The sequence below is a fragment of the Alosa alosa genome, chromosome 14, assembly GCF_017589495.1.
Source record: "Alosa alosa isolate M-15738 ecotype Scorff River chromosome 14, AALO_Geno_1.1, whole genome shotgun sequence".
NCBI lineage: Eukaryota > Metazoa > Chordata > Actinopteri > Clupeiformes > Clupeidae > Alosa > Alosa alosa.
This window is the reverse complement of record NC_063202.1, coordinates 32,197,010-32,212,217: the sequence shown is the minus strand read 5'-3', so window position 1 is coordinate 32,212,217 and position 15,208 is coordinate 32,197,010. Positions and strand designations below refer to the sequence as shown.

Here is a 15,208-nt window from a genome sequence, read left to right as displayed (position 1 = left end):
ATTACGCAGATAAGAGATGATTTTAGTTATGGGGATTTACTGGTTTTAAAAACTCGTTTTCTAAAGTGAAATTTAATGCGGAAGACCAAGAGGTAATCATGGGGCTTCTGTTATAGTATCCATCACTAGATTACACAGAATACATATGATGGTATAAATGCTAGAAGTGACATATTTTGGACCAGAATCAAACAAGTTTTTAGGCACTTCCTCTCCAAACACAATTTAATTGTACTGTCTTAAGTATTGTTTTATATGGTATGTAGTGTGCTTGAAGTACGATATGTTAACCTAGACATTCCAATGCTGGAAGGGGGTTGGTCAAGTGGTTCGGTGAGGTTGTGCCGGTAATAAAGATAAAAGCGTGTTAAGCCGTGCACTCTACACTGGTTCTGAGCTGAGAGAAATAATCCATTTGTAAAACCTCTTGCTCTGTGCATGTTCTCTTGAAAATGCTCATCCATCAGTGCAGAGAAGCTAGATAGTGGCGCCCATTACTGTATATAGTCAAAAATGCTTTTCTGAGTTACATATGCAGATCTCTGAACTGGATTGGTTTGCCTCATGTGTTTAAAAATGTAGAAGCACTTTGGGCAGATCATGTGACAGAAAAGTGATCCTTAACATCTTCCCTTGACACTGTAGATTTTAACAATTCTAGGGGATTTTCATACATCTTTATATTCACCTTACACTGTCCAAATGTCCAAATGCTTCCAAAGGTTTCATTGTAGTGCTTCACTAATAAGGGGAAGACTCCATATGACTTAAGGACACATAGTCCTATTCTCACTTTCTGTGACTGTTATGCCTACGTTTTTGTAATTTTAGACAACGTTGTCTCATATTCAAATGTAACCAAATATTGTCTTTTCAATACATTCCTTTCAATATAAAAGCTATAAGGTATTCTGCTTGAACAACTAATGGTTCTCTTGCAGATCTTTAGTATAGTATGTCTGTTTTGTTCTCATGAATTTATATTCAATTTATACCAACTTGTGAAGTTGCACTATAAAAAACTGTAAAACATTAATATCACGCTAGAGATTCGTATATTTGCTGTAAATACAGTGCAGTAAATTAGTACTGACAGCTTAAAGTCATATGTGTTTTAACTGTTTAATTCTCTGAATTATTCATTACCAGGCAACAGCATGTCCCTTTCAATTCTATTAATCAATCTCAGTTTCAATAGCCACACTGATCGAGATTTCACCCTACTTCTAGATAGATTTGGAGTCATATACAACTTTTAGCATTTTGATCAAGTTTGTACAATTTCTATTTAACAAAAAATAACAATTTGAATACTCTCTGAATTTAGAATTTCTCCTTTGGCTGAAGACTATGAATTCTTCAAATGCTAAAGCCATGTCACTTACAGTGGGTAAATTATAATGAATCCATTAACATAAGTCTATTAACTTTGACACTTCACTTTGCCAGTTCAATACATATGGAACACTGACCGATGTTTCACATTCATAGTTCAAAAAATGAAAGTGAATCTTGACATTAAAAGTCTTTACCATAAGGACAAAAGGACTATCTTCCTCATTCAGAATTTACCATTGGTAACTGAAAACACTGAAGCATCTAATCCCTCAATACCAAGCCCTGATCATGCCGGACAGCCCATCTGACGTCAGTGTGATATGACTGCCTTGTGGCAAATCCTTGTCACTGCTTGATCTGAGATAGGTGGCTTCAAATACAGTGTAGGGGCATCATCAGCTCTCTTTTCCAATTTCTTGTGTTTAAGGATTAAGAAATCAAGAAGGACAAGGGAAACGGTGTGGAAGAATACAAGAAGAATCGTTGTATTACATGTTGTCATGGGTTGTACGTTAAGTGCAGAGGAGCGTGCTGCTCTTGACCGAAGTAAAGCAATTGAGAAAAACTTGAAGGAGGACGGACTCACTGCAGCTAAGGAGGTCAAATTACTACTGCTTGGTGAGGACGAGACGATGAAAGGACATGTGTGATTCTGTGTCTATGGGGACTAGTGTGTGAACGCACCCCACTTTATCACTTCCACTCTCATGACTCTTCTTTTTTATAGGTGGTGGTGAATCCGGCAAAAGCACCATTGTCAAACAGATGAAGTAAGTGTAAATAAAATGACAATATTAAAATAATTGGTAGATGGTACCTGGAGATGTTGGGGAATGGTAACTAGGATTATTTTGTTGTCTACAATGTATCTTCTTGTGCTGGTGCTGACAATGTCAATTCTCTTTTAAAAATGTATCCATGTATCTGCCTATACAAGAATCCCCACATTAATCTTAATGGGGAGCTTTTAAAGCCTAATCTGCAGCTTGACTTTAAGCAGGCTGTAATGTAGCCATTGCATATACACAACTGCATACAGATTTACTACACATTAACATTTTCACAATAACTGCTATCAAATATACAATTGCACATTATAGCACAGTTATTTCAGCCTTTCACTTTAATAGGTTCCCTTCAAAAATATTTTAGATCATCATAAACTTTTTTGTACTGTAGTTTACACTGCATAGCATATTATGTAACACCTGTTATGGATAGTTATGGAGTTGCTTTTATAGTCAATGTTGTTTTGCTGTTTTACTTTATAGCTTAACAGCTCATTGTTCTCTCAGTTCCAGCATGATTGCTGGGTTTATTTATTTTGCTTTTTGACCATATTAAACCATTTTATTATATGACCAAATTAGTATCTAACTATTGTCTAGGCTAATATCTACAGCTAAAGATTTTTTGTAGATATTAGGTGTGGATGGTGAAAATAAGAGGAATATCTGTATAGGATGTGGGACAATCTGATTGGGTGTCTCTTCATGCATGACTTATGATATGCCCTCTACAGAGCAAGACCTGAACAAATGTATGTCTTCATGAGTTCCCTTCTAGTGGAAAAACAAAGGTCTAAATAATGCCCTCTATGCCTTCCCTACAAGGCACTGGCATACAAGGCACTGGCACATACTTGGCTACAAATGTGAATTTACATCTGAAACCTTACTTTGTATGGCTGTTTATAAATATTTTCTGCATATTCGCAAGGGCCCAAATTAGTCTTATTTCTAGCTAACATCTAGCATTTTGATGTAATCTTATCTACTACACTGTCCTTTTTTTCATTGTATGTTGTAGGCAAGGGATCATTGTAAGGCCTTGGTACTGTATCCATATTAGGACTTCCTCTAATATCAGAGTCAGATGTCAGATATCAGATGAAAAGGCATCAGGTCGCATACTGTCAAGTTTATGAAATTGCCCAGTCAATTTACACCACAGTCTATGGTGGTGTAATACTGTAGCATACCTTACCCTCATACTGTTCCTAGTAGTCTTACTGTACTTCTATAGTATGTCTCTACTACAATATTCCTATAGTTCAGGGGTGGCTAACCAGTCTAGCATGAAGAGCCAAAAAAAAAAAAAAAAAAAAACTCAAAAGAGCTGCATAACAAAAAGGATGCCTACGCCTAATGAGACATAGGGTTACAGTTTAAATAGCGTGTCTCTTTTTCATTTAAAATGAGACACTTGTCAGATGCTACAAATGATAATTTTCAGGAATGAGTAGCAAGCAACAAAAATATCTGAGACACATCACCAAATATCACATCGCCAATTCCCCCTCACTGAATGAGAGCGATGCACCAATATAACAACTGATATGATGCCAACGTGACAGTGTTCTGTTAATTTTCAAAATGAAAATGAACAAAAAGAAAACAAGTCTGCTTCTCTGACTGACATTTCAATAGCCTACCTTTACCTTGTCTTTTGGAAAACTCTTGGGACATTTTCAGGTTTAAAGCAAAATGACAAATCCTGCTTTTGAATGTCCTGTGTTCCTCGATTTGCACTTAGCTTCAGGCTACTTTTTCCTGATTGCAACAGTAGCATTAAACCTGGCTAAAGAATCAAATGCATTTGCTTATGTTTCTTTTGGGGCTAGATTTCTATCCATTTCTATCAAAGAGCGATTTTCCACATTGACTCAATGGTATGCTGCTAGCATGTTTCCCCCTCTTGAGGATGGCAAAATGGCGGTAACCTACATGCCGAACTAATCTATTGGGATTTATCTGGCCCTGCCCCCTTTCCACATGCTGCTTACCTGCTACTGGCTGCTGCAGCTCACACTTAAACTAGCTCATCTGTATCTTTATGAAGATTACCTAGGATTGAAAACTTGACAGGGAAACTGTAAATACTTCAATTAATACATTTTCAGTAATATAAGCATAGACCTCAGGTCTACACTCAATTTCTCAACTTCAATTCTCATGGGTTTTCTGGTTGGAACGTGCTGTTACCATTGTGGCTACAATCCAGGTGCAGAGCCAAAAGGGTGTCTGGGGTGGCACTGGACAACCCAGGATTCTGATCAGACACCCAGAAAGTTAATTGATGTTTGAAAGAGCGTATCACAATAGAAAATTCAACCACACAGTGGTATAAGTATGTATAATACACACACACATAATGTGTCAGCACACACATAATGCATCATAAAAGAAACATTTTGAGATATTGGGTTATTTCCTATCTCATGTGGGAGCCCTGTAGTTTGAAATATCAATGCAAGCTTTTTATATATTTATGTAGCACATACTTATGGGTAATTATATGTGCTTTACATAAACAAAAGCAAAAATAGTAAATAATAGTAAATACAATCTTCAAAGTGCAATAGTTTAAAAACTGACAACAGTTGGGGCATTTTTGATGTCATCCAGTGGCAGTGCAGGGATGTAGGTATTGGAGTAATATGGTCAGTTATTTGAGTTGTTTGAAAATCCATAACACGAATCAACCCTGCTGGAGATAAATGCATGATTGAGTCTTGCATGAGCACATAATACCTCAAAGTTTGGCAATGTTTTTTTAGGTTGTAAAAACCTCATTAAGTTATTGCTTTCAGGTTGCTATTGACATTTAGATTACACCTAACCTTAACCCTAGCCCTTTTGTGTTAATAACAGTGGTGATTAGTACCAACAAAGTTTTTTTCTTTGTTGAGCAACAGAAAATAAAGAGACATTCAGTTGTTTATTTGGTCAATACATTGACAGAGGGAACCATAGTCATTAGGCGATGGGTTTTGTTAAGCAAATTTGGGTCATAGGGTCCAGGTATACATCCTGATAAAGTTCCCTTGGCCTTTGGAATTAAAATAACCCCACATCATCACATATCCTTTAACATACCTAGAGATTGGGATGGTTTTTATTTCAGTTAACCTAATTTCTGGTTTGATTTGCATTGAGAGATGATCTTATGGAAAGTACCCCATGCCAATCTAGAGATATGGTAAAGAGTATGTGATGATGTGGGGTTATTTTAATTCCAAAGGCCAAGGGAACTTTATCAGGATGTATAGTACCCTGGATCCATGAAATAACTGGCCTTTAAAAATAAAAATTTGCCTGCCTCTATGGGAATTTAACATAGGTTTAACATAGGGGTATGAATACTTATGCACCCTGTATTTTAATGAAGAACATTTATTTATTTACGATACATTATTCATTCACAAAGAAAATTTGTGTCCTTAAATGTTGGATTTTTACTCATTTTTTTAATTAAGGCATTAAGATCCAAAGATGATTTTTTTTATTCCTCTTTTTAGTCAACTTTAGCATGGGGCTGAAGACTTTTTATAGGCACCGTATGAGAGGAAATCAAATTGTTCTTGATGATTTGTTCAAATGGGAATAATTATGGCCCAAAGGTCAACATCTGGGGAACACCACAGGTCAAGGATGATGGTGCTGAGGTAGTTGCCAATAGCAACAAAGAAGCTCCTTTCTCTCCAGATGAAAAAAATATATACTAAATATACTAAATCTTAACATACTTCAGTATACTTGCAGCTACACTAATGTTCATGACTGAGTGAGCTTCAAAGTGTGTTATTTTCGCTTAAATGAAATCATGCTTAGTGCTTAAACTTCTAGTTCACTTCATGCTACAAATGTGTTAAAGTGGAACAACTTCAAATACACTTACAACACTTAGGGCTCTATCGTGCACACCAGCGCAATTGACTTTGTATACTCGCGCATTTGTCTTTCCTATTTTGCAGTCAGCGCATATTGGAATTTTCCCTCCACAGGTACATGTGCGCCCAGGGGGCGTTTCAGCGAAAAGAGAGGGCGTGTTCCGGCGCAAACGGTCCCTGTTGATATTTTGCTGTTTCAGAAAACAATTCCGCCACAGACCAGGAACCTCATGGTCTAAAGTCAGTGGCGCAAATTCAGATGCTATTTTAAGGGCGCATACATGGCCACAGGCCTGCAGAAATGAATGCTATGCACACCGATCTACAGACACCCTGTGCACAGATGGAAACATTCAAAGCCTTGATAATATTTGTCCATTTCCCGGTTTTGTTTGTGCATTGGTCAACTAAAAATGTATTAGCCTATATAGTACATCTATGCAATATCTTTACAACAACAACGCCTAATTACGACCTATTAATTTGGACAACTTTATACAGTCCTATAAAGGCTAAAGTTACCTTTAGTTTTGTTCCAATTTACCGTTGTGTATGGCTTTAAACATCGTGTGCACTTTAACATCAGCCTATAAGCATTATTCCAGCTGCGCTAAGGTTTTGACAAGCATCACAATTTTGCCTACCTTGTTGTAGCCCATCTAAAATAACTCCAAACTTTGGAACTTTGTTCCCTCCATCCTTTCGTTGTTTTCAAAAAACGTTTTATATCCATGATGGCCTTGAAGTCTTGAGTTTGTGAATTCGCTTAATTAAGCTTATTATGTGTTGTTAACCAGCAACCATAGACAGTAAAAGAAAGCAGCAAGTAGCCTTGGCTACAATTTCTGTAGTTGCTGCGTCCATTCATTGTTATTCTCTCTCCTGCTCAAACTAAAGTTGTGCGTGCATTAAGTTGATGATAACGTGTTTACAAACTCTACTTTACATAAAATATTGTAAATAGCCTATTGTCATGCAGTTAATGGGATACTGTGCACTGTGCAGAGTTGGAAAGGTCAACTTAGACTGTCAACTGTTTCTGTTGCCTGATGGTAAGGTACAGCTGTAGCTTACATCTGCAGGAGCGCTTGCTTGGGCGCCTGTGTTGCGCAATGCACTTTGCTCCTCTCATCTATACGACGCCGTTCCCATTTCTCCAAACCATACATAATTACAAGGACACATATTGCTACACGAGGGAAATCAGTGTGGTGTCCGATGTGAAAAAATAGGTATAAATCTAGCGTACATTTCCACGAATCACGGATGTGTTGATGACATAAATTAGGAAATATTAGAGGACTTAATGAGACGTGATGTTGAACTGCATGCCAATGCCATTTAACCCAAATGCCCCAGCAGCAGCACGGGAGAGGAGAGCTTATCTGACAGATCTGCATTGTCTATACTCTATAGTGAGGTAGATTACATCATTACATCAATATCACCATGCATTCATAACCTCGTGATTCAGTGAGAGTGATCCCAAAACATCGGAAAGTGACATTTCTGTATTACATTTTGTCAAGAGGAAAAATCAATAGCAAACTGTTCCCAACTGACTATAGCGCTGTGAACCGTTCCTGGCTGTGCCTGGCAATTCCGCCATCATAATAGCAATCCGCTATAGAACAAGCGTGCCTGTTGTTAAAGGGAATGTGAGATGACGCTCTGATTGGTTTATTGCACGTTACGCCCAAACCACACCCATGATTATTGTAGCTACTTCAGGCCACCCCATTTTAGATTTGCGTCGGGCGCAACAGTCATGATCCCGCCGGTAAAATAGAAACAGCGCCCAAGATCCGCCCACAAAGCAATTTGCGCGAAGTCAATTGCGCTAAAGTGCAAGATATAGCCCTTAAACTTATTTCACCTAATGCTGCTGCATACATTCTTAAATAGTGGCATTAAAGTGTATTTTGAATATGTTACCAGTAGATATGCGTTGTCAGTGTCACGCAGTTACACAAGAAAATGACATGGAGTATGTCGATATTTAAAGAAAGTATACTGTAACATAATGCAATTATTTATTCACTAAGCAGACACTTTCATCCAATGTGTGCCTGTAAGCCCAGCTCTTTAGCCACTATGCCACCACCGCCTGTTTATTCATTTGGCTACTACATGCTAGCCCAGCTCCTAACCCACGCTTTTATTACAACTTGCCAATTATTACAACTTTTACTTTTACAAAAGTGCAGTTAGAGAGAGAGAGAGAGAGAGAGAGAGAGAGAGAGAGAGAGAGAGAGAGAGAGAGAGAGTGTGTGAGAGAGAGAGTATTGACAGACACTACTGGGCAATCTAAATCCTTGTCCAATTTATTATAATTGAACTCTGTGTGTTAGAGCTGCGAGCGTCTGTCTGTGAGAGTGATCAGACTTTCAGTTGTGGGTAATTAACACCCTTTTGAAAAATCTAAGCTGTGCTCACCGTTATCTGTTATCACCGACCATCACAGAAAACGCCATTATGGAAATTAGCAGAAATCTGGCTAACCTCCACTCATTATTACAGTCCTCACCTACAGAGCCTCCTTCTCCATGGGTTTGTGGAACTGCTAATCCGCCATAAACAAAACTGATTACAACTGCATATGCCAACCACTTTTCTTTGGAACTCCTTGCCCAAACCCAAAAGGGCACAAGCTACCCCGCTGCTCACCCAGCTACACAGGCTATCTATAGCCACCCGCGTCAAATTCAAATCACTAACACTTGCCTAGTCTCCGGGTCTACTCCCACTTATTTGAATGTCCTCATACAGGCATATGTTACCTCCTGACCGTTGTGCTCCTAACCCGTACGCTCAGGGCAATCAAAACTTTTCTTATCTGTTGTGGGTGGAACACACTACTAGTTCCTACCAGAGCAGGAGCGACCGGCTGCTATGTATTTGTCATTTTTATAAAAGTCATACTTTTTTTTAATATTAACAAAACAAAAAAAAATCCCATAGACTTTCTATTGGGCATTATGACATCATAAAGGATCTTTTAAACTGATTTGCACCTGTTCCAACTGCTTAACTAGGCCCCCCTGTTTGTATCTCTCTCTATTAACGTTTTTCATGTGACGTATTCTAGGTTCTATAGCTTTGTTTACATCCACCTGGTAGGCAAGGGACAAGTTGAACCTATTGAACGTCGTTGTCTGCAACAAAAACTTTACACAATGAAAGTATCCATGAAAAGTAACATTTTTTGTATTACAAGTTTCTTTAAAAATGAATTTGAATATGCAAATGAGCTATACACGAATCGAATATAGGCTGAATATACCCGCATAGGCTTAATTTTTTCCTTTACTCCTACCACAATAAAACTTAACACAATGTAAGTCTACATGAAAAGTAAAACATTTTGTATTAAAAGTTTGTTTGAAAATTCATTTGAATATGCAAATGAGCAACATACTAATCGCATATGCCCAAAATACACCCTAACGGGCTTATTTTTTTCTTTACTCCTATCACAATCAAACCTCGCAGTGAAAATATACATGGAAGGTAAAAAATTTTTTTACAAGTTTCTTGGAAAAATCAATTTTAAATTAGCTCAACACTAGGCGTAATTGACTTATGGCCAAGAAGCCATAAAGTCACAAGTAGAAAAAACAGGGACCAAATAACTAACATATTCTTGTCCATTCAGTGAGTTAACGTATTGCATGAACGCGATAATTTGCCACATGCACTTACCACCTGGGTCACTTGCCACAAAAAGACTTATGACATTCCCCCACAGATAACATCAGAAGAAAGTCAGAATAGCCATCTTAGTCATTACAAACTCACAGTTGCCTGATTTATCAGATGAATATGACCCAGAGGGGAAGAACTAAGCAAAGAACAAACCAGGAAGTGAGGGGGTGCCAGAACCAAGAGCCACAGAGAAGGGCTCCAGGATCCAGGCTGGATTTTTAAAAGAAAAACATAAAAAAAACTTTAAAAAGAAAAACTAAAAAAAAGAAAAGAAAACTCCCCTGTTGTTGCTACCTTGTCGTGGTGGGGAGGCTTGTGTGTGTGCCTCAGTGACCCTGAAGACTATACTGGCGGGGGATATACCCCTGGCAGGTACTACCAAGCCAGGCACTTTTCAGGTTAGAGGCCAGTCTAAAAGTAGCATTGCCATCACCCAATGGCAGTAGGATGATTGGGGAAGATTGCTGCCCCCCCCCACACACACACACACACACACACACTACTAGACTGGTATTTTCTTGTAGCCCTGGTCCCAGAGTTTAAGAAAAAACCTGTTTCAACATGTTTCAACAAGAAATAAACTCTAATTCCCTACTGTACCTGGTAGACCACTAAGTAAATTTCCCATTGAAATTAATGGGATTTTATGGATTTAGGTGAAGAGAGTGTACACATAATACATTTTGGTTTGTACCATGAAGGGAAAACTGATTCAACTACTGTATATACCATATATTTTCAGGATGTGATCTAACCCTCAGGATGTGATCTAACATGAGATGAGACATGTCCCACCCTCCTCATTAGTATGCTGTCCATGCATAATACATTGGGTATTGGTAAATAGTGTATATGGCTAATACCTTTTTGGGCTGTCATGTCATGAGGAGGGTGACAAATGTCAAAACCCATGTTAGTTCACATCTTGAGGGTATATGCTTTCAGACAATATATGGTTTAGGTGGTTTAATTAGTTTTCTCTTTATGGTACAGCCCAAAATGTATCAGAACACACTTAATTCACCAATACCCCATGTGTTATGCATGGGCAGCATACTAATGAGGAGGATGGGACATGTTTCATGTCATGTAAGATCACATCCTGAGGGTATAAGCTTTCAGAAAATATATGGTTTATATGGTTGAAACAGTTTTTCCTAAATGGCACAGACCCAAAGGTATGAGCCATATAAATAATAATAATAATAATAATAATAATAATAATAATAATAATAATAATAATAATAATAATAAGCTTTATTTGTATAGCACCTTTCATACACAGAATGCAGCTCAAAGTGCTTTACATTTGAAGCATGTAACACAATAATAGTCAGTCAGTCATTATCAATCACTTTTCTTCATTGCTGGGGCCGTTTATGATCCACTCAGCAACATACCAAAAATATAGAAAATAACGTCATAAGACTGGCAGCCTTAACCCTTTACCCCCCATATGCACGCCATATGGCAACTTTGGCAAGGAAAAACTTCCATATTCCAGGAAGAAACCTTGAGCAGAACCTGACTTAATAGGGGGAGCCCATCTGCTTCTGGCTGGCTGCGCCCTCCAATGGCAGCAGATGTAGAACTAGACTGCATTTCCGGCGGGAACTGCGAAAGTGTGCTTGCCCTGGTCCGGTCAGCAACGTGAGCAGACAGTGGCATACGCTATGCTGAACCTGGCTTGATCCAGGCATTGTAACAGTGCCTTTCAGTGTTGGAGCAGTGGCAATATCTCAAAAGCTCTAGGAGAGGGCTATTCAACTATTGGCTTGCGGGTTGAATGTGATTCGTTGGATTTTACCTTTGGCCTGCCTTCGAACTTAGCTTCTATGACTGAGATCAAATCAATAAAATAAAATGACAGCCGTGATTGGCTGCAAAAATAAATAATGTCACACGACTTGTGCCTCTCAAACTGGGCTATCAGGTAACCTACAGAGGAATTGAAATTATGAAATATGACCAAGGCATTAAAAAGCTGCTTGTTTGTCAGGATACTTTTTCACTGATTTATTTAAAAAAAATATGAGCTATGAGTGTGAATGTTATATATTCAATCCCACAAATTATGTTTTACTGGTTTATTTGACAAATAATCTATATGGATTTGCTCTATAAAGACCTTATGTCTGTTTGGGATTTGTGAGCCTGGGGTTGTTTTGAGAGCCTATTGATGTAGCCGATCTCAGAATAAAGTCAAGTCAAGTCAAGTCAGATTTATTTTTAAAGCGCATTTAACATGCACATAGTGCAACCCAAAGCGCTCCACAAACAAGACACATAACAACAAGACAAACGATGCCGGATGGAGCGGCGTAGTCGCCAGCGTACCCATGACATCAAGACATGACAAATACATTTAAAAAATAACAAATACAAAAAATGCCGGACGGAGCAGCGTAGTCGCCAGCATACCCGTGACACCAATACATACAATACAGACAACAAAACAAATAAACAAATAAAAAAAAGAAAATATATTTAAAAAGGGGGAAGAGTGATGTTAAACTTAGTCCAATTTCCAAACCAGCTGAAAATGTCCAAGGGCAATGATGATCCGTGAAAAACTGCGCGCTACAGAGCTGTGTCTTCACAACCGATGCAATGCCAACAAAGTTCTTTAGCAACTGACCAACCCGGTGAATTCACTGGCAGTCTGGAGATAACGTTAACGTTAGAAGCTAGGCCTTGTAGACCGCAGTCTGGAGATGACTGGAAGCACAATAAAGGAATACTTCATATTACTCTAAACCACCGTCTGTAAATCAACTGTATACTACTGTCTACATTGCACTATATTTCTTGACCTGTCTCTGTATGTTTCATCACCTTTCTATACTTTGCCTCACATTGCAACACAGCTCAGATCTTTGGTTGCTATGAAGGCCAGTCGTTTTAAATGGATGGTTGCTATGGCCAAAGGCCAGTTCTATCTCTGCCGTTGTCAAGCGGGCATATCGTTAAATTCTGATTAACCTTATCTTATTTAAAACATCTCTATTTTACTTAGCCCACTTCCATACAGTGGGTCCCATTAAGAAGTGGCCACTTCATTCAAGGCCACCGTGATTCACACAGCTGCATTATTAAATTAATCTGTCACCATATGCCTATGCTTACGTTTGCAAAGAAAACATTTTAATTTGATTCACATGAAACGTTACATTTCATGTACATGTTGACAATGAGTAGCCTAGTTTTGGTTGTTGGTGGTGTTATTGCATCCCTTAGTTATGCCTACAATGCAAGTTCCCTTGCGATTGGAAGCTCCTGTAGACAATAGTAGACGCATTTCAAAACATCGGGTTAGGAGTCCTTGCAACTTCTTTTAAGCCGTCACAGACTTAGGTGCTACTTTTAGGGCTAAAGTGCTTTGTGAATTACTGTTAGTAAAAAAAACAGCAGTCCTAAAGTTACAAGTGACGAAGTTACGAGTGCAAGCATCTCATATCAAACTAGAAATGCATTTCCGAGGAATTACACGAGGGGATGCAATCTGCTGGTTAGGGTGTTGGTGGGGCTGTTGACCTTGTGATACCTGCAAAGGTGCTTTTGGAGTAACCAAATTTGAATCTTGTGTGACATGGCATTCTTGAGATATAACACTCAAGGTGTTTTTGACCTTGACATTTGACCTTCAACCTCCAACATCAACTCACTTCATCTTTGAGTCCATAAAACACTCATTATCAAATTTGAAGCATGTACGTCAAGCCGTTCTGGAGATATAATGCTGAATGCATGAGATATGGCTGGGACTTTTATTTTGACACACAGGAAACACTTTAACAGGATGTGTAGTTCAGGTAGAGCTAGATTGTATGCTTAGAGGCTGAGACAGTTGAATTCCTCACAGGTGACACCTGTGCCAGTGTTCTGATTAGCCTGGGAACTGCTCTGAGAACTACTTAACGAGCGCAGCTGGCTCTATTATGACATCACAGCCCCCATTCAAGTCTATGGGGGAAAAATACACTTTTAATTACAAATATCTCAAAAAGTATAAACTTCTCAAAAATGAAAACGGATAGGGCGGTAAAGCCTTGGAAGATCTACGGAACGGTGTTTGAACCAAATTTGTACGTTAAGCGGTTTGGGCTGAATAGCGCGCACAAAAAGGTAAAAAGAAAAATAAGAAGAAGAACAATAAGTTTTCGGATTTCAATAGAGGGGATGCATCCCCTCTAATGACCATGGCATTATGCTAAACAACATAAATCCCAATTAGCAACATACATCTCCTCCCTATAGCTAGCCACACAAGAAATTAATGATACTAAATCTCTGCTTAGCATGCTTCTCCCATAGCTTCTCCGCTTAGCATTCTAATAACAGAAGGGGGACATTTATGTTGACCACTACAACATGACTCATTATGTCTGTAACGTTAACTGTATAAAACACTTACTTTCATAAAGGACGCACACCATACAGCACATACACATGGAAACCGATATTTTAGGTTCTTGGCCACAAACTCAAAACGTGTCTCTCTGAAGCCCTGTTCTAGAATCTTTGCTCTGAAGGCTGTGTTGCTAGGCAACATCAAATAAATGAAATCAGAGCCATATGGACCCTTTCAACAATAAAAACAAAAACAATGCTTGAACATTCTATTTGGGCCCCAATCTACTTTCTCTGCATTAAGATAACATATGGAATTTTAAAAGCAAGTCTTGTGGGGCCAACTATGATGCTGATAATGGAACTCTCTTGAAAGGGTCCATAAAGGTTACCTTTATATGGCTAGGAACTAAATGATAGTCTTTCAGTATTAAATGTGTACGTGTGCTTCCGAATGGATGTGTGTGGTTTGCAATTAGAATAAACAAGAAATAACATTTCCAATAATTTCCCATGATAAATTACATAATATTTGCACCTTCCTTACTTGTGAATCTCACATCGTATTTCAAGTAGGCTACACTAGTGAAATGTAATACAATGTTGCCACCTAGCGTCCAGATGTAGGCTATTTAACATTAACGTGACATTGCTTGTTTATTCTTTCGTCAACTCCATGCTTTTAGGAAAACAATCTTTTTATCATAGTTCCCTCTTCAATGAGCGATTACCAGCTCGTTTTTGTAACAGAGATAGATGTTTATTGTCCCTAGGTTTACAGAAACACCTATTCATATTAATACGTAGCCTATGGAGTGCTGCCGACCACTGTGCATTACATGGCCCAGAATGCCTTGCATGTCTTTACAACAAAACAACACAGTAAAACCTAAATGCCCGTAAACATATGCATTTGCATACTTGTAACATTTTTAATAATACTCTCCCATCATGATATTTAACAATAATGAAAATTTTATTTGAATACCGTCAATGTGAAAACAACACTGTTCTCCTTGCTATTTCAATTTGTAAGTCCATACTATCCCATGGCAGAGCAAGGATTTCATGATTGGGCAAGGTTCAAGATTGTGGCTGCCCAGAAACATTGAGCATACTTGGAAGGCATTGTGATAGAAGGTG

The 15,208-nt window shown here is 38.4% G+C and overlaps 1 protein-coding gene across 1 annotated transcript in view; it reads left to right on the top strand.

Annotated features, from left to right (window-relative positions):
- The first annotated feature begins 1,699 nt into the window (after positions 1–1,699).
- gnao1b (guanine nucleotide binding protein (G protein), alpha activating activity polypeptide O, b) overlaps positions 1,700–15,208 on the top strand; it is an 80,554-nt gene continuing 67,045 nt past the window's right edge. The window contains exons 1-2 of the mRNA XM_048262885.1: positions 1,700–1,956; positions 2,066–2,108. Of these exons, the coding sequence (XP_048118842.1) occupies positions 1,839–1,956; positions 2,066–2,108 (161 nt within the window). The 5' untranslated portion in view covers positions 1,700–1,838. The remainder of the gene's footprint in view (positions 1,957–2,065; positions 2,109–15,208) is intronic.